The sequence below is a fragment of the Gekko japonicus genome, unplaced genomic scaffold (assembly GCF_001447785.1).
Source record: "Gekko japonicus isolate JY-2015 unplaced genomic scaffold, Gekko_japonicus_V1.1 scaffold4308, whole genome shotgun sequence".
In the NCBI taxonomy this organism is placed as follows: Eukaryota; Metazoa; Chordata; class Lepidosauria; order Squamata; family Gekkonidae; genus Gekko; species Gekko japonicus.
Window position 1 is genome coordinate 7,730 of NW_015174977.1, and position 18,641 is coordinate 26,370.

General features: G+C 45.0%; 1 protein-coding gene across 1 annotated transcript; it reads right to left on the bottom strand.

The window, feature by feature from the left end:
* Positions 1–1,375: 1,375 nt before the first annotated feature.
* LOC107122136 (acyl-CoA synthetase short-chain family member 3, mitochondrial-like) lies at positions 1,376–18,432 on the bottom strand (the record flags this gene model as incomplete). The annotated part of the gene is made up of 3 exons (XM_015425168.1): positions 18,008–18,432; positions 7,685–7,829; positions 1,376–1,564 (listed from the first exon to the last, which is right to left on the bottom strand). Coding segments are annotated over exons 1-3 (675 nt in total), but the record flags the coding sequence as incomplete, so codon positions are not given.
* Positions 18,433–18,641: the final 209 nt, after the last annotated feature.

An 18,641-nucleotide genomic window follows, 5' to 3' on the forward strand; every position in this document is an offset into this window, starting at 1 on the left:
CCCTCTATCAGCTATCAACCACCTCTGGTTTCTTAGTTCTGTATTGTGTGTGTGAATGCTTGATTTTATGTTTATATGTGTGATAATCCTTTTGTAAAAGAAATCACTGCTTTTTAAAATCTAGTCTCAGCATCTATTTCTAGGATCTGGATAAGTGGGACTCCGGTATACACAGGTCTGATCCTATATTTAATGCCTATTGCCTTTTAATATCCATATTCCCCACATTTATAAATCAAGGCAATTTGGCTAACATGGTACTCCCATCGCTTTCAAGACTTGCCACAGTTTGTTGTGATCCACACAATCAAAGGCTTTAGTGTAGTCAGTGAAGCAGAAGTAGATGTTTTTCTGGTATTCCCTTGCTTTCTCCATAATCCAGCGAATGTTGGCAATTTGATCTCTAGTTCCTCTACCTCTTTGAAACCCAGCTTGTACTTCTGGTAATTCTCTATCCACATACTGCTGAAGCCTAGCTTGTAGAATCTTGAGCATGACCTTGCTAGCATGTGAAATGAGTGTAATTGTGCAATAGTTTGAACATTCCTTGGCATTGCCCTTCTTTAGGATTGGAATGTAAACTGACCTTTTCCAATCCTGTGGCCACTGTTGTGTTTTCCAAGTTTGCTGGCATATTGAGCGCAGCACTTTAACAGCATCATCTTTTAAGACTTTGAATAGCTCAGCTGGGATACCGTCACCTCTGCTAGCTTTGTTGTTAGTAATGCTTTCTAAGGCCCATTTGACTTCGCACTCCAGGATGTCTGGCTCGAGGTCAATGTTCACACCATCATGGTTGTCAAGGTCATCTTGTATAGTTTTTCTGTGTATTCTTGCCATCTCTTCTTAATCTCTTCTGCTTCTGTTAGGTCCCTAGCATTTTTGTCCTTTAACATGGTCCTTTGCACGGAACGTTCCCTTGATTTCTTCAATTTTTTGAAGACATCTCTCGTCCTTCCCATTCTATTGTTTTCCTCTATTACTTTGCCTTGTTCATTCAGGAAGGCTTCCTTATCTCTCCTTGCTGTTCTCTGGAAATCTGCATTCAGTTGGGTAAATCTTTCCTTTCCACCTTTCCCCAAATTACATGACAGGCAAGATAATAGAAAATATTAGTTGAGTGATAAATCCCTCAGATAAGCAATTAAACCTATACCTTTCGGCATATAGGTCTACACATGCTATTAACCCACAAAAATGTCCAATGAAAGTGTTTTAGAGAATATAGTAGCTATCTGAAACATATCAATAGTGTCAAAGAAATGTCTACATATATTTATAATTTCCTGCCTATCTGACTGGAGGCAAGAAGCTATTTATAGGTCTCCAAAACAAAATTTGTCCCTTTGAAAACTTGAATAAAAATGCTTCTTACCTTGGCATGATCAATGCGAGCAGACAGCTCTTTTGAAGCAAACCCACCAAAAATGAGGCTATGTATAGCTCCTATTCTTGCACATGCTAACATAGTGTACATTGTCTGTGGAATCATGGGCATGTAGATGACAACAGTATCCCCTTTCTTCACACCATGGCTCACCATGACTCCAGCCAGCTTGGACACCTGTATGTGTAATATTTAAAAGTTACTTAGAGATAGTTCATATAGCAGCTTGATAAAAGAAGACCCAAATTATCTGAAAACGCATTTTATTTAAAACATGTTGTGGAATCAGTAATATTTAATTAATAAAAAAGAATTTATTGCACAAATCTTCCACAAGTAATCAGCAGAGCTACACAAAATTGGAGTAAAAGGTAAAAACAAAGGCATTAATGCATTTGGCAGTGTTTCGTTCTGTAGAAATAAATCCCTACCAATAGTGAATTCTGATCTGCAGCTGTCCTATAGTAGTAGCTGCTGAGACTGGGGACAAATGAACAGGAAGCTCATCCTGCTAATATGTGTGTATATACAATGAACTTTAATAAAATTTCATTTGTGGTCTACTCCAAGTGGTAGACCAGGATCTCATTTCCCCACGTATCTAGCTTCCTTATGGATTGTTTCAGGGAAGGGGGTTCATTATACCAACAACCCCACATTTGTATTACAGGCCTGGGAGTGTACAATATCATGTATACAACAGCATTCAAAATAATGTCAGCTATTTAATTTTATTTATTTATTTATTTTATTTCATTTATACCCCGCCCTCCCCGCATGCGGGCTCAGGGCGGCTTACATAGGCACAGTAATGCAATAAAACATAACACGATTAAAGCAATTTAGGCACCCAAAGTGCGATAAAATTACATAATTAACCACTTAAAACACAATTCAATCCTACAGGATGCATCGGTAATTAAAATACTCATTATTATATATCACAGTGAGGTCAGAAGAAAGGGGGGGGTGCCATAGGCTGAGATGTCCCAGATGGCTAATCAGCCCACCACGACGGCACTGCTCTGCAGTACACGATGGTGGTAATAGTGGCGGCGGCAGCTCCTACTCAAAAGCCTGGCGGAAGAGCTCCGTCTTGCAGGCTGTAAAAGGTCCCGCAGGGCCCTGATCTCCTCCGGGAGCTCATTCCACCAGGTAGGAGCCGCCACCGAAAAGGACCTGGCCCTTGTGGCAGCATGCCTGGCCTCTTTAGGTCCCGGGGTCACTAGGCGGTGTTGTGGCCCCGACCGAAGTGCTCTTTGGGGCCTGTATGGGGAAAGGCGGTCCCTGGCCATGTAGGGCCATGTAATTTTCTAATACTCATGTGGGCCCAACTGCAAATACTTAAATATGCAAATCAGGGCCACACTGAAAGAAAACAGACAGTTCTGCACACTTGGGGAACCCCAGGTTTGCAGAAAAATCCAACAACTTTTTAAATCACCTCCCAATTATAATGTTGTCCCTGCAAGTGCAGACAACTTGCCAAATGCTGCTGACCTCCAGGCAACCTCCTCCATCTTCATCATGGTTGGCACAGCTCCTGACAACAAGGCTGCTGCCAGGGCAGCTCCCAGAGGCCTCACCACAGTTTATGACAAAGAGACCATCACCAGCATGAGGCCCTACTGCCAGCACAGCAGCTCCCAGAGACCTTGCCACTGTGGCTCCCAGAGCAAGGTCAACCCCAAGAAGAAACCAGCCCCAGCAGCCCAAGGGGAGATCCAGGCCGGACCAGAGAGTCAGCCCCAGCACAGCCAAGCCCAGCAGCCGAAGCTGTGGCATAGCCAATGGAGGGGGGGGTCAACTGGGGGGGTGCTGAAAATGAGGAGGGTGGGAGAAGAAAGACAGATGGGGGAAGGCTGCCAGAGGAGGAGTGGGAGGAGAAAGAGAGGGGTGAAGAAAAACTGACAGAGAAGGGGGGAGAGGGAAGAAAGAGATGGCAGAGGAATGGGATGCCACCTCCTAGCAAGTTTCTTTCTGGTCCCCACTTGTATTTACATAATCCAGATAGTCTATGATAAGCAGCAGCAACCTAGTTTGGGTTCAGTTTGAGGGCTTTGATGGAAATGAAGACTCTAATTAAAAGTGCCTGGTGTTCAATTCACATACACATTAAAACAAATCTGTTATTTCTCACAACACAATAAAACTGCAGTAATCTTTCAACAATTTAGTTATTAAATTGGAATCCTGCCTTTCTGCTCAAGGTAGCTATCAAAATCAAAAGTAGTATACAAGGTTACATTTATTCAATACAAAATAGAAATGGTGGACCGTATTCCCTCTTCTGAGTTCATTCCCTTCTTCATTACTGAATAACCACAACTTTATTCTAAAGATGAGGCAGCAAGAAGCAGTGAAGTGCAAGATGAAGGCCAAGACATTTTGAGGGCTATTATAGCTGGAGAACAAACGCTTGTAAAATAAAAATGTGTGTTTTGTAACGAAATTTGTTTTCTGCTCATCTTCTTTGACTACTGGTTCAGTACTCACAAATACAGGTTTGAACAGAAGGATACCCCATATAGTCCTCAAGGGAAAGACACTCAAATGTCACTTTCAGCTGTCAGCTCACATTTGAACATTTTACTCTCTCAGCTTCATCCTCCATATAGACCATATACAAATAAGCTGCTGCTTGCAGGGGCTGGCAGCTCACGGTGACTCACAGAAATGTGCTCATAGCACAAGTTCCACTTCTTAAAAAATACATGAGAGAATACCAATTCTGGCACTTTCACATGAAGTTCTTGGCATATCTAGTGCTGTATTATCTCCAGCCGAAGAAATCACCTCTAAGGCGTTTAGAAATGGGACTAGCACATGAGTAACAAAACAAGATGGCAACATTTCTGAAATCAATCGTACAGGTGCAATATAGAAGGGGGCTTCAACACCTGTACATCTATTAGTGGACATATTCATTTTGAAATTTAAGTACACATATTTTACTGAGTGCACTAAATTGCAGTCAGCAGCATAAAACAACAGAGTTTTATGATGCTGAACAACCAGAAAAACAGGAAAATAGGAATCTTTGTTTGAAAAAAGGTATATTAGAGACTAAGAAAACCATCTGAAATAGGTGTGCTCAGGATATTATGCAGGTCTCGTCAATGGAGCTTACTCCCAGGAAAGTGTTTTACTTCAGTAGGTATAAGTCTGTTTAGGATTGCAGTGTAAAGGATTTATATATGCATATCATTCAGAGACCAACCAACATTCTAATTAAAGAAAATGTCAGCTCCATTTTTCTGTTTCATAGTTCATAATTTAACTTCCTTGTTTATGTCCAAAGCACTGTGAGCAGAATTTATCTTCATGGAACTACTCTTTCCACTTCCCACCAAAAAAAATCTAAAAGGAGACTGGCAGACTTTGATTCACAGCAACTTGCAGCACTGGGCTCCAAAGATGTAGGTCTGAAATGCAGAAATTATGGGCTGGGGAGAACCTCTGGGCTTGGCTGCCTTCCCATGCCAAGTCCACCCGGGGATCCTTCCCCCCTCGCCGCTGCTGTCAGGCGAGAGGCTTCCATCGGAGGTGCCGACAAGGCACTCAGTAACTCCCACAAAGCGGCACCAGCTCCAACAGATGAAAAGACAACCTCAGGTAGCTGCCAGCCAGCAGGAGAAGCAGGAAACTCCGCGGTCGTGCAAGTGGGGTGCAGGCCACTCACTGCTGCCAAGAGCCAGATGGAAATAAAACGATACTTCTTACTATCCCCCAGCAAAAACATCGGAGTAAGGTTTCAGGAAGGATTATTCTACTGAATAATCGCCATCTAGCCTCATTCTCACACCTATTAGAAAACATCTCACCTTTTGTGAGAGTACTTGGGAAACTCCAGACACTTCTTTTGTGCAGCAACATGAATCCCATCACACCACTATCACACTAGCTCATCTATGTCAACATACCCTCAGGATACATTTTGGGATATAAATATACCCAGTCCGCCACATGCCCAATGTGATAGAACTTGGGAGCCCAGAAAAGCTATCACCCCGATACATAACAGGCCTTTGTGCATGGCACGCTGGTCGCTGTCACATACCTCCTTTTCCAGAACCTCAGCCTTTATTTAGCCAGCTCTTCAAGATCAGTTACACATCACCCCAAAAACTCCCCATTCCCTTCTATCTGTCCACTACCACTTTTTTCCAGTATCTTGTGTATATGCTCTTCAATCTGTGTGTATATATTTAAATTCTGTTATTTTTCTACAATAAACATATTCCTTCTTAATATTGGCATGGTTCTTGGCTCCAAAAAAGTGTTTAAAGGGAAAGATCTCTGTAAAACACTGGTACCCAGATCTCACTTAATACCCCATCTCTCGCTGAGCCCGGCCATTTTGCTAAATTCCCCCAAGAAACTGAAGGCAGCAATTCAGCTTCTTAAATCTAAACTGGTAGGGGTAACATGGTACAAATACATAATGAAAGAATAAGAACCACCTTATACTGAAAAGCTACTGATCACCAGATCTATATGCCTCTAGTCACCATTCTAAACACACCAAACAAGCCACTGTCTACAGCCAAGCTCTATGCCACAGCCACATCTGTTCCAACACCTCTGACAGATATTCTCAACTGTGGGATCTACAACAGATATTTGTGGAATTACAATACCCACCTGATGAAGTAAGGAAACAGATCACAAAGCCAGAAATATACCAAGAGATAAACTGCTCCAAGACAGATCCAAATTAAACAACAACAGAATACTACTGATAGTCACATACAGCTCTCAGCTTAAACCGTCTTAACACATCATTAATGACCTCCAACCTATGCTGGACAATGATACCCCTCTCTCACAGGTATTGGTATTTTCTTGCCCACAGGCAGCATTTAGTGTAGTGTTAAAAGCGGTGGACTCTAATCTGGAGAGCTGGGTTTGATTCCCCACTCCTCCACATGCAGCCAGCTGGGTGACCTTGGGTCAGTCACAGTTCTCTCAGACCTGTTCTCCCAAGAGCAGTTTCTCAGAGCTCTCTCAGCCCTACCTACCTCACAGGAGGGAGAGAGGGAAGGAGGCTGTAAGCCTCTCCAAGACTCTGAGTGAAGGGTGGGGTACAAATCCATCTCTTCTTCTTCTCCCAAACCTTAAACAGTTTCTCACCCACAACAATGCACTTCCCAACACAGACTCTGGGACCAGGGCCAACTCTGTCCCCATATGCACTCTGACAACCCAATCACCAGACCTAACAACACCAGCCATACTGTCTCAGGTTCATTCACTTGCTCATCTTCCAACGTTATATATACCATCAAGTGTAAACAATGCCCTTCTACATTCTACATTGGACAAACAGGTCAGTCCCTATGCAAAACAGTAAATAGACATAAATCTGACATCAAAAATGACAACACCCAAAACCCATGGGAGATCATTTTAATTTTCCCTGACATTCTAGTGCTGACCTAAGAGGAACAGTCCTCAGTGTTGCCGACCAGCTTGACCAGTCGGAACTCAGCCTGGAAGAAAACTCCTCAAGTGTCACAGAGCCTGGGCCCAGCTCCCAAGAAGCAGCTGAGGAAAGCCAAGAGCTCCATGATGCACCACTGACAGCTGAGGCTGACTCCTCCAGACAGACCATGGGAGGGGACAATGAAGACCAGCTGGGGCAAGACAGCTCATCAGATTCTGCCCCCCCCCCAGCAGAGCAATGCCAGGAATGATCTTGCCGGCAACTTACAGAGCGGAGGCGCAGCACGAGACTCTTGGCTCAATGCCTGCGTTTAATGGATTGCAAGATCTTGCCTTGCTTAACTCAGCTTATTATGAGAGGCTTATTTAAACCAAGCTGGCATGCCTTCCCAGCCGTGGAAGCAATGAGTTTCACATGTGTGAAGCCAGTGACCACAACTCTGCCTTGCTCCTTGTGATTTACGGACTGACCTTGGACTTTGTTATCTGGACTGCTTTGGATTCTGCTTCTCAGACCTGTCTGCACCTAATGAATTACCGACCCTTGAAATGGCTCTGTCTTTGCTTTTTGGACTGCTCTGTCTCTGTCTCCCTGCTCCAGTGCCTGTTGTGCCTGCTAGCCGGGATACTCGGACAAAGAAACATCAAGAAGAGACGTCATGCAGTTCATTCACAAATTCAGAACAATGGACCCAGCAGCACTGAACAGGGACACAGGATTCTTATCTAAGACTCTCTGGTATATAGAAAGAAAAAATGTATTCCCTATATCTGGAATTTTACTCATATATTATAAGAAGTTCTTCCCATTTCATTTGGCATTTGCTTGTTGAACATATCCATGAAACATACCTGTTCAAGAACTTCTTTGTAAGTTATAGCCTCTTTAGTATTTGTTACAGGACTGTCATGGATAATAGCAATCTGGTCTCCTTGTCCATTCAAAACATGGCGATCTACAGCATTATAGCAAATATTCAGCTCTCCTCCAACAAACCTAGAAGAAAAATAAAGCCATTATATAAGAAGAAAGATTCACAAACAAGTAATTTTTTTGCTGGGTAACTCTTCTGCAATCCCTCAGTCAAAATCAGATTCAAAATACATGGGTTGGGTTAGTGAATTCACAGGGGCATCCTAAGTACAGTTACACCTTTCTAAATCAATTAAAATCAATAGAAGGGTATATAACTCAGAGGTATCAAACATAAGGCCCGGGGGCCAGGCCCACCCAGGGCTCTTATGTGGCCCATGAGCAATTGGTGCAAGGGAAGGAACAGGAGACTGCTTGGGGGGAAGTAGGCAGAGCCACTCCGATTGTAACTTCAGCATGGCAAAAAAATCTTGTCTGCAGCAATCAAGCAGTGTGGGAATATCTGGCTCTCCAGTCTACCCATATGTGTTTTCCTTTGCACCCCCTTCCCAGCCCACAGGGCCTTGCAGTGAGGATATAAAAACTCAAAGTTTATCAGATGCTGTCCTTTATTCAGTTTATATCTCTGGTTGTTAGCCAAATTGACCTGGCATTACATTTTATGGCACACATGGCCTGGCTCAGCAAAGTGACATTTATGTCAGATCCAGCCCTCGTAACAAATGAGTTCGACACCTCTGGTATAACTCTTATTAGGATCACACTGAAAATTGATGAAATTACTATCTTACTATCAGTGTTGCCTATTCTGGCCTTTCTAGCCTCCTTAGGTTTGCCAGGTAATGAAGAGTCAGTGACATTAGAAGCCACATGTCCTACATGCATGGACAACATTTGCCACCTTTCCCAGACCATTTCGTTCCTGTCACTATTGCTCAGCCCCAATCCTACTTTCTCTTTGGATCTGCATTTCTTCCACTTCATATATGTCTGGCAGATGTTTACTTTTCAGGACATTACTTACCAGTGCCTACTTTCACTGGAACCTTAAGCATTTCCACTATTCATAAGTAAGTGCCATTGGCTCAGTGGGGTTTACTTCCTAGCAAGTGTGCTCATGATTGCTGTCTCTTTCCGATTTCATGTATCCATCATTCTCTTGACCACACTTCCTTCCCTCCTCCCACCATACAGATAGAGTCGACAAGTAGCCAGGGGGGAAAAAGGCCTAGCCTATTCTTGTGTCTTTAACAGCCAGCTGATATGCAGAAATCAGCAGGTGAAAATTTCTATGACATGGAGATCAACATTACCATTTGTGAATGAAACCACCAGTACAGCTAATGTATCCAGCATAATCCTCTCTTCACATTAAATTCGAGAGTTTTCTTCAGCATTTGCTCTCTAATGTTGCCTGTATTGCTTAACTTCTCTGCTTCTTTTTTCTCATGATTTGGTTATTTCAGATTCCGCTTAAAATTAAATGTACATATTTATATTTGAATATCCATTTCCCTAAATTTATTGTCTTAAAATCACTTCACATGATAGTATAGTTTGTACATCTGAATAGCCTCACCCATACTTGGGTATGCATTTGGACAGTGAGCTGTGGTATCACCCTCATATATGGCCAACAACAATTTTCATGATTGTGACAAATTCCCAAGTGCATTCCCAGGAATGGTCAGGCCTGCAGATGTATACAATTCCCCCTCCCTATAAATCAACCATTATTGATTTTTTTCAGAGAAGCCATGCAGTTGTCCACTACAAACTACATACTATGCTTTGAACTGGTAAACCTTATTAAAAATTCAGAACAGTAAAGAACTAAATCTGTCAGAGCTGGAATTTCAACCTACTTTATAGAGTGTACGCAAAAAGGAAAGTCACAATCACCACAAAAGTTAGGTTGCTATTATCCAACAAAAGCCTTTACTATTCCACTAATTCACGTGTGTTTATGTCAAGCATTCTATATAATGTGCAAGACTTTATAATTAAGATGGCAAATGTCAAACTGGTGACTGTAATCAGGGGTCATTTCCTGCAGGAGCGCACAGGAGTGGAGCTCCGGCAGTAAAGAGCCCAGGGGGCGGGTACATGCAACAAGCCCCACCCCCTGTTCTCAGCAGCCCTCAGAGCAAGAAGCAGCCAGATGAGTTGCAGAGCTCCCCCCGGCCCCCCAGTCCAAAACAGTCCAGTGGCACCTTTAAGACCAAGTTTTATTCAGGTACAAGCTCTCCCTCCGCTGCGAGGACAGATCTGCACTCCCCCCCCCCCAATAGCTAGCAATCCAAAACAGTCCAGTGGAGCCTGAGCAGTGGGTGTTGCCTTCTGACACACTTCCAGTGATGTCAGGGGGTGTGGCATATGCAAATAAGTTATGCTAATGAGTTATGCTAATGAGCTCCTGAACCTCTTTTTCTATGAAATGACCCCTGACTGTAATAGATTTAGGTGGATAGCCATGTTTGGTCTGAAGCAGCGTAACAAAGTTTGAGTCCAGTGGCACCTTCAAGACCAACAAGTAGGAGGGAGATACAAAAAGGAGAGAGAGATACAGGAATGTATCCTACAAGATAATGACTCAGCCCTACCCACCTCCTGGAGTAGATATAAATTACCTGCCTACCATTTTTCTTCTCACCTTGACACAGAGAGTACTCCATCTTTTTGTGTTATACCTCTGAGGATGCCAATCACAGCTACTGGTGAAACATCAGATTCTACAATGCCAAGACCACGGCCACACAATCTGGAAATTCTACAGCAACTAATGAACTCCAGCTGTGAAAGCCTTCGACAACATATACAGGAATGCTCAATCTTCTTCTAACCTTCATCCCATCTGGAGAGATGCTGGCTGTGGGAATAGAAAGAGGTACCCTTCTCCGACACTGGTGTTGTGTAACACCAGGTCTATCAATAATAAGATCTCTGTCCCCCAGAATTATCTGGTGGAGGAGGCGGCAGACCTGGTGTGCGTGACAGAGAACTGGGTGTGGGAGGCTTTCTCCTTCAGGGCATTCCCTGAGGCAAATATTGTCAACATTGAATGTGTGGGTCTGATGTGGGAAGCCGAAGAAATTTCAGCCATTTGGCTGGTGTACCGTCCACCCAGCACACTAGCAAATGCCCTGCCAGGTCTATTGGAAGCCATATCGGGCTGGGCACTAGAGTATCCTAGACTTTTGGTCTTGGACGACTTTAACGTCCATGCTGATGATGCTGGTTCCTCTCAGGCCATGGATCTAGTGTCGTCCATGGCGGCACTGGGACTCACCCAGTTTGTTTTGGCTCCCACACATCAAGCAGGCCACATGCCGGATCTTATCTTTGCCTCAGGGATTACAGAGGACCGGATCACTGCAGATGCAGTGCCCATTTTGTCCTGGAGGCCCAACTGAATACTCCTAACCCCTCCTGTTTGGGCAGCGAGCGGACTTATGTTCACCAATGGAATCAAATGGACCCGAGTAGGTTCGAGGAAGCTCTGCGGGATCCGATTCCCCCAGCAGCTCACTGGATGAGCTGGTGGAAGATTGGCAAAACCATCTTTCCGAAGCCATCAATGAGGTAGCTCCCCGGTGCCCTCTTCGACCCTGCACCAAATTAGCTCCGTAGTATTCCCCGGAGCTGAGGCAGATGAAATGGGAGCCAAGATGGCTAGAGAGAAGGTGGTGACGAGCCTGTGATGAAGCTACAAGAACATCCTATAGGTCGTTTATGAAAACCTATGAGATGGCGCTGAAGGCCACTAAGAAGGATTTCTATGTGGCCTCCATTATGTCTGCAAGCTCGCGCCCGGCCCAATTATTTAGAATAATTCAGTCTTTGACTACTCTGCCTCAGGGCACTCCAAATGCTAGGGAACTGGCGATAGGCTGTGAGGCACTTGTGAGCCATTTTGCTGATAAAGTCTTGACATTCTGCCATGACCTCCCAGCCACCCTTGATACAGTAAGGGAACTGGAAGTCCCTTGTACATCTATGGGTCCAGTCCTGGACCACTTCAATCTGCTCACCCAGGATACAACTGACAAGACCTTAGCAGCTGTGAAACCTACTACTTGCCCTCTTGATCCGTGCCCATCGTGGCTAATTAAAGCTTGCGATGATGTGGTAGGAACTTCCCTGAGGAGGATTATCAACTTGTCCTTATCAATGGGGACCTGCCCAGGGAGTCTCAAAGAGGCAGTGGTCCGTCCTCATCTTAAAAAAAAAAAAAACTTTGGACCCTATGGTTCTTGATAACTACCACCCAGTATCTAATCTACCATTTCTGGGTGAGATAGTGTAGAGAGCAGTGGTGATGTAGCTTCAGGCTTTCTTGGAGGACGTTAATATCCTGGACCCCTTCCAGTCCAGTTTTTGCCCTTCACATGGGATGGAGACGGTTGCCTTAGTGGATTACCTCTGGAGACATCTGGATCGAGGTGGTTCGGCGCTGCTGATTTGTCTTGATCTGTCAGCAGCGTTCGATGGTCAACAGCGGTCAACCATAAACTATTGACCCACCGCCTCGCCAATGTGGGGATATGAGGGTGAGCTTTACAGTGGCTGATCTCCTTTCTCCAAGATCGGGGACAGAGGGTCACGCTTGTGGGGGGAGTTGTCTCAGCAGCACCCACTTGAATGTGGTGTGCCACAGGAATTGATTCTCTCCCCAATGTTATTCAACATCCATATTGTCCCGAGGACAGGACTCCACCCCCCCCCCACGGACGGAGACGCCAACCCCAACACAACGCCAGGGAAACGGAGCCCACACCCCCCAACGCTTACCCGGGCAGCACAGCGAGCCGGGGGGAGCCGAAACGCCGGGAGAACCGCCGACAGCAAAGAGCAGGGCGGGAGGCGAGGAGTCCCAGAGGAGGGGAGAGTCGTGCCACAGTGGGAGGGTGGTCAGCCGTGCCAGGGCCGCCGGCGGCAATCCCCGTCCAGGCACAAGGCTGGGAGGCCCGGAGATGGAAGACGGGAAGGAGACGGCCGCGCCGGGCCTGCGACCTGGCACGAGGGCACGCCCACGCAGCCAGGCTCCATGGATAGGGCTCGGAAGGGCAGGAAGTTGGGCCACACCCAGGGGACAGCGTCCCAGACTTTGTAAGGGGGCGGGGCTAGGAGCAAAGGAGGGCCGAGAAGGGAGTGAGGTACGCTGGGAAAAGGGAAGGGAAATAAAAGGGGGAAGACAGAGGAGGCCAGGGATGACTCCTGGATGCGAGAAGACCCAGAGAGACGCGTGACGGCATCCAGCAGGGAAGGGTGAGGGAATGGTGATGTAACCTTCCCCACCCTCCAGGTGTCTGAGGCCATTATCCTCCTGGGGTCCAGGACAAGGAGGGTGAACCAAGGTGGCTGGAGTTGGAGGATTGGGGAGCTCGAGTGAGGAGGAAAGTGAGGGGTCTTCCTCGAGCTCCTGTGACACATATACGCCCCCTCACCCAGATTATTTAAAGGTAAGGGCTGAGGTGTCACCAATATGCTGATGACACCAAGCTCTATCTACTGATGGATAGCCACCCAGACTCTGCCCCTGAACTTCTGGACAGGACATTACAAGCCGTGGTTGGATGGTTACAACAGAGCTGAATGAAATTGAATCCATAAGAACATAAGAACATAAGAGACGCCAATGTTAGCAACCCTTGTAAGGCCTGGCCCCAAGGATCTCCCCCTCATAAGGGCCCTTCCCCCTTCCCCTCCCTTTTATTAACAGAACTAAACTTGAAATACTATGGTTGCCTAGCAACAGCCATTGAGGGAATCTGCTTTTTAAAGCTACAGATGCTCTTTTTATCATTTTCAGCTTTTTTAAGCTGCTCAGTGTATTTGTTTTTAGGCTTCACATTTTCCTGCAAACCTAGGGCTCCTTTCAAGTTTGTACAAAGATCTGTCTTGCCCGTTCACAGCTTCAGTAACTGGATTTAAGTATCCAAAGATATCCTGACTTCCTTATTAGAATATAAGACAGAAAGAGCCTTAAAACAGATATTAGTGTAGGATGATTTGAAACATTTCAGGACACTGAGAGTAATTTGTCAGATTTGTGTGACAAAGCAGCACTGACTTTCTTTGTTTAGGATCAGATGTCCTACTTTCTTGATTATAGTGAACTGTGATCTGTATTTCTGAAAGAAGCTAATTGCTTCTGCAGTATTCTACACTGGAGGGCAATTATAGAGCTTGCTATCCATTAGCAGTAATAATTCAATTTGTTAGGCCTTTTGTTACAGAAGCAGTAATTTCATGAGGTGCTACTGTCAGTAATACTTTTGCTCCACATATATATTGGAGTCCATAGACAGAAGATACACTTTCATGAGTTAAACATTAGTCAATCAATTCACCTGTCCAACGAAACAAAGAAAATAAACACTGCTTTGGGACAAGGCTGGATACAAATAGAATACCATTCAACCTCTGGAAGAACCAAAATGATGCAGCATATTTAGTTTCACAAGTTTGTTTGAAAAGGCTTCAATTTGATTACCGCCAAAACAGTGTAACAGCTTTTGGATTATAGACTCCAAATGTACATTCTGATAAACCCTTTAGCTCAGAGTTTTTCAAGCTTTATGAAATTGCATACTCTTAAATTTAGCCACTTCACTGCTTACTCCCATCTCCAAATCATTAATGAACAAGTTAAAAAGCAGTGGACCAAGTACTGATCCCTGCGGTACCCCACTGCTTACCACCCTCCACTGAGAAAATTGCCCACCTACACTCACTCTCTGTTTTCTATGAACTAGCCAGTTTTTGATCCATAAAAGGACTTGTCCTTCTATCCCATGATTTTTGAGCTTACTTAGGAGCCTTTGATGAGGAACTTTATCAAAAGCTTTCTGGAAGTCAAGGTAAATAATATCTATTGGATCCCCCTTGTCCACATGTTTGTTCACCCCCTCAAAGAACACTAACAGGTTAGTGAGACAAGATCTTCCCTTACAGAAACCGTGCTGAGTCTGCCTCAATAGGTTTTGTTCATCTATGTGCCTACTAATTCTTTCCTTAATAATGGTTTCCACCAATTTACCCGGTATCGACGTCAGACTGACTGGCCTGTAATTTCCCGGATCTCCTCTGGAACCCTTTTTAAAGATGGGAGTGACATTAGCTACCTTCCAATCCTCAGGAATGGAGGCAGATTTTAAGGAAAGATTACATATCTTTGTCAGGAGATCTACAAGTTCACATTTGAGTTCTTTCAGAACTCTCGGATGTATGCCATCTGGGCCTGGTGATTTTTCAGTTTTTAAGTTGTCTATCAGTTTTAGGACCTCCTCTCTCGTCACCTCAATCTGACTCAGGTCAAAGACGGAGGTCCCGTACCTGGCTTGTGGGGGACTGGGATTGGGTATTAGGTTCCCAGCCTTTGAAGGGGGCCCCGTTGGTGCCAACACCGAAGGTAAAGAGCCTAAGGGTGTTCATGGATGCCTCACGGACTATGAAGGCCCAGGTCATCGCCGCTGCCAGGTCTGCCTTTTTTCATCTCAGGCAGATCGGGCAGTTGGCCCCATACCTGACTCCCACGATCTGGCTGCAGTGACCCATGCAACGGTCCCTTCCAGACTGGATTACTATAATTCTATGTTGGGCTTCCCTTGGCTCTGCTCCAGAAGTTACAGCTAGTGCAGAACACAGTGGCTCAGGTGTTGATGTCGCTGCCTGTGCGGGTGCATATCCGCCCGGTGCTGCATGACCTGCATTGGCTGCCTATTGAATTCCGGATCCATTTCAAGGTGCTGGTGTTTACCTTTAAAGCCCTATATGCCCAGGGGCCTGCATATCTTTGAGACCGCTGCTCCCCATATGAGCCCCGTAGAACATTACATTCTATGAACCTAGTCCCTGGCCCTAGGAATGTCTGACTTGCCTCAACTAGGGCCAGGGCTTTTCGGCCCTGGTCCCTGCCTGGTGGAATGAGCTACCATATGATATCAGGGCCCTGTGTCACCTATTACAGTTCCACAGGGCCTGCAAGACAAAGCTCTTCCGCTAGGCCTTTAGTTGAGGCAGCAGGCATCCATTTGATCTGGCCTCCCCTCCAGTGACCACACTTCCCAGAAGTCAGGTGGGACCACAATTCCCAGAAGCCAGGTGGGACAAAGTTGGCTGGATTATTAGCTCCAGTTAATCAATGTCCAGTTCTAACCTTGGCCATGACTAGTTAGATCAATAATTTGGAAAGCCAGTTATTTACCAAAAGCATCTATTTATTAAGCGCTACTCTATAAACTCTATACCCAGCCCCTGCCAACCTAGCAGTTCGAAAGCAAGAAATTGCAAGTAGATAAATAGGTACTTCGGTGGGAAGGTAACAGCGTTCCAGGCGCCTTGGTGTTTAGTCATACCAGCCACATGACCACGGAAACGTCTTCAGACAGCACTGGCTCTTCGGCTTTGAAACTGAGATGAGCACCGCAACCCTAGAGTCGGATTCGACTGGCTTTCGAGCAAGGGAACCTTTACCTTTACTCTATAAAGGCACTCTATAAGTTTGGGTGACCTAACCAAGGCTGCGGTCACACATAATCCTCTTTCAATCCACTTTCAGTGTATTTTCCAACTAAGATGTGATTTCATTACATATATTTTTAATTTATTAGCCACCATCGGGGCCTTATGAGGGCAGAAATGAGGGGTACATATTTTGTTAATAAATGTTATCTTCCCCTGTGTGCACTTATGAATGAAGACACACAGTCTATATGTGAGGTAAATGATACCTAGTGGCTCCTGGGTCACATAATATATATACAATCCAGACACTACGTCTATGACATCTGTCACACATTTCAGAAATACCCAAGCCAACAGAAGACTTTTGATGCCTCTTTCTTAAGTAAAAGTCCAGGAACACAAGGATCCCTTATACTGAATCAGATCCTTGGTCCATTGAAGTCAGTGTTCTCTCCTCATAATGGCACCAGCTCAGGATCTCAGGCAGAGATCTTTCACATCACCTAAAATCTGACCCTTTTAATGGAAGATGCCAGGGACTGACACTGGGACCTTCTGCATACCAAGAAGAGGCTCTACCGCTGAACTACAGCCTGTCCCCAGTACCACTGAGCCACAACCCATGGTACCAAACATAATATCACAAAACAGCATACATCACAATGAGCATCACAATGAACTTTACAGTTATCTAGATTTTTTCAGCAATACAACACTGGGGGGGGGGGAGTAATACAAACTGTTTCAAAGTATGGTGGCACAGCCCAAAGTAAGCAGTTGAAATTTAAAAGGAAAAAAAAGACAAATTGCAGATTAAATCTGATTAGATGATGCTGGAAGCAAACCAGATTTTCAAGTTGTACCAAGTTGCTGGAGACAAAAGGAGAGAAAATAATGGCATTCTCTCTTTGTGAATAAGGCAGCAGTTAGTAAAAAAAAAAAAAATCACAACCAAGACCTGACTCTTTCAACAAATAAAAAGATATTTTTATCCTGAAATGATTGTGACCTTTATGTGAATATGATTGTGCAGCCAGAGATGGAAAATGTTATCCCTGCACAAACTGTTGAAATCAGTAAGATTCAGTAAGTACTATCAGTTTGTATATTGATATATAATGTGTTCTTTTATGTACAGGGTCTTTCTCTACACAACTAGTAACCACAGTTACCTCCTAAAATCCCAGAACAGATTGTACTCACAAGCATGATAAAGAGTGATGTTTAAAGGTGGATTTTGTACATCTATCAATGCTTGGTTAAGCATCTAGCACAGATTCTATTTCATCTTAATGAACTCAAGTAGGTGAAATCAGTATAACTTTCCCACAGGTATGGTAGCACAAGCTCGTCCTTTGTTAAAATGCATTACATCAGGGTTGGGGATCAAGCCAGCCTGGAAATCATGTTGTTCAGTCGCAAATAGGGACCAGATGCAATAAATCATCCAGGCACCCTCGTCTTGACAATGCTCCTGAGCTGGTCTACAGCACTGAAATCAGACTTCAAGCTCACTCAAAAAGTTCTTACTGGCTACTATTTGTCATCTTTAGTAGTCGTGCCACCTTTTTGTCTAACAGGGCTCCTGTGCCTTTAATAGGCAAAATTTCAACAGGTGCAGTCCCAGAATAGTGGCAAATCGGAGCGATAGTTTCCACCTGTTGAATTTCTGCCTGTCAACCCACTATTAACAGCAAAGGAGTCTGCTGGGAGCAGGGGGGGGGGGGCAGGAGAATTAGGTGACACCTTACACACTAATCGACCATTTATCATTATTGCTTTTGTAACGTGGCCCAGGCATCAGCTCAGCAAGCGTTATGTCGGCCACTCACCAAGAGGTGGTATAGGGGTCCCTCCTCTCCATGGTTTTTGTCCAGGGTTTGTGCCACTCGATGCCCTGAGCCGCCTCTGCCCACAGTTTCTCAGGCTCTTCCACCGACGCCCTGAAAACAGTCTCATAGTCGCCTGCAGCAGCTGCTACTCGTGTGGAGAAGGAGGATGTCTTCGGGAGCCGGGTTGGCGATCGACCGCCAGCCCAGGGGCCCAGGAAACGCACCTCAGAAAGCGCCTTGCTATGCCGGGCTACTTTCCTGAGTCCCACATCCGAGCCCCAGCAGGCTGACGTTCTGCAGGCAACTTTCTGCAACAAAACTCTCCTGCATTGGACGCTCATGTTCTCTGCAGAAATCGAGACCCAGCAACACCGTCTCCTCGTTCTGAAAGAAATATCGTACTCAACTTTTACAAAAGGTACTAGAAAGAACCGAACTGGATTCCTTAGCAAATACGACCTGCCTCTTGCTCCAAGGCACTTTGTTTTGCAAATAATAAGTCAACGGCAGCTCCAGTCCGGGCTTTGCTCTTGGCTCTCAAATCCTCCCCCTCTCTTTAGTAGGAGGTCAACTGAGAATTGGTTACACACATTGCGTAAGTTCTGTGTTTCTGTACGCGTTGCAACTTTCTTGA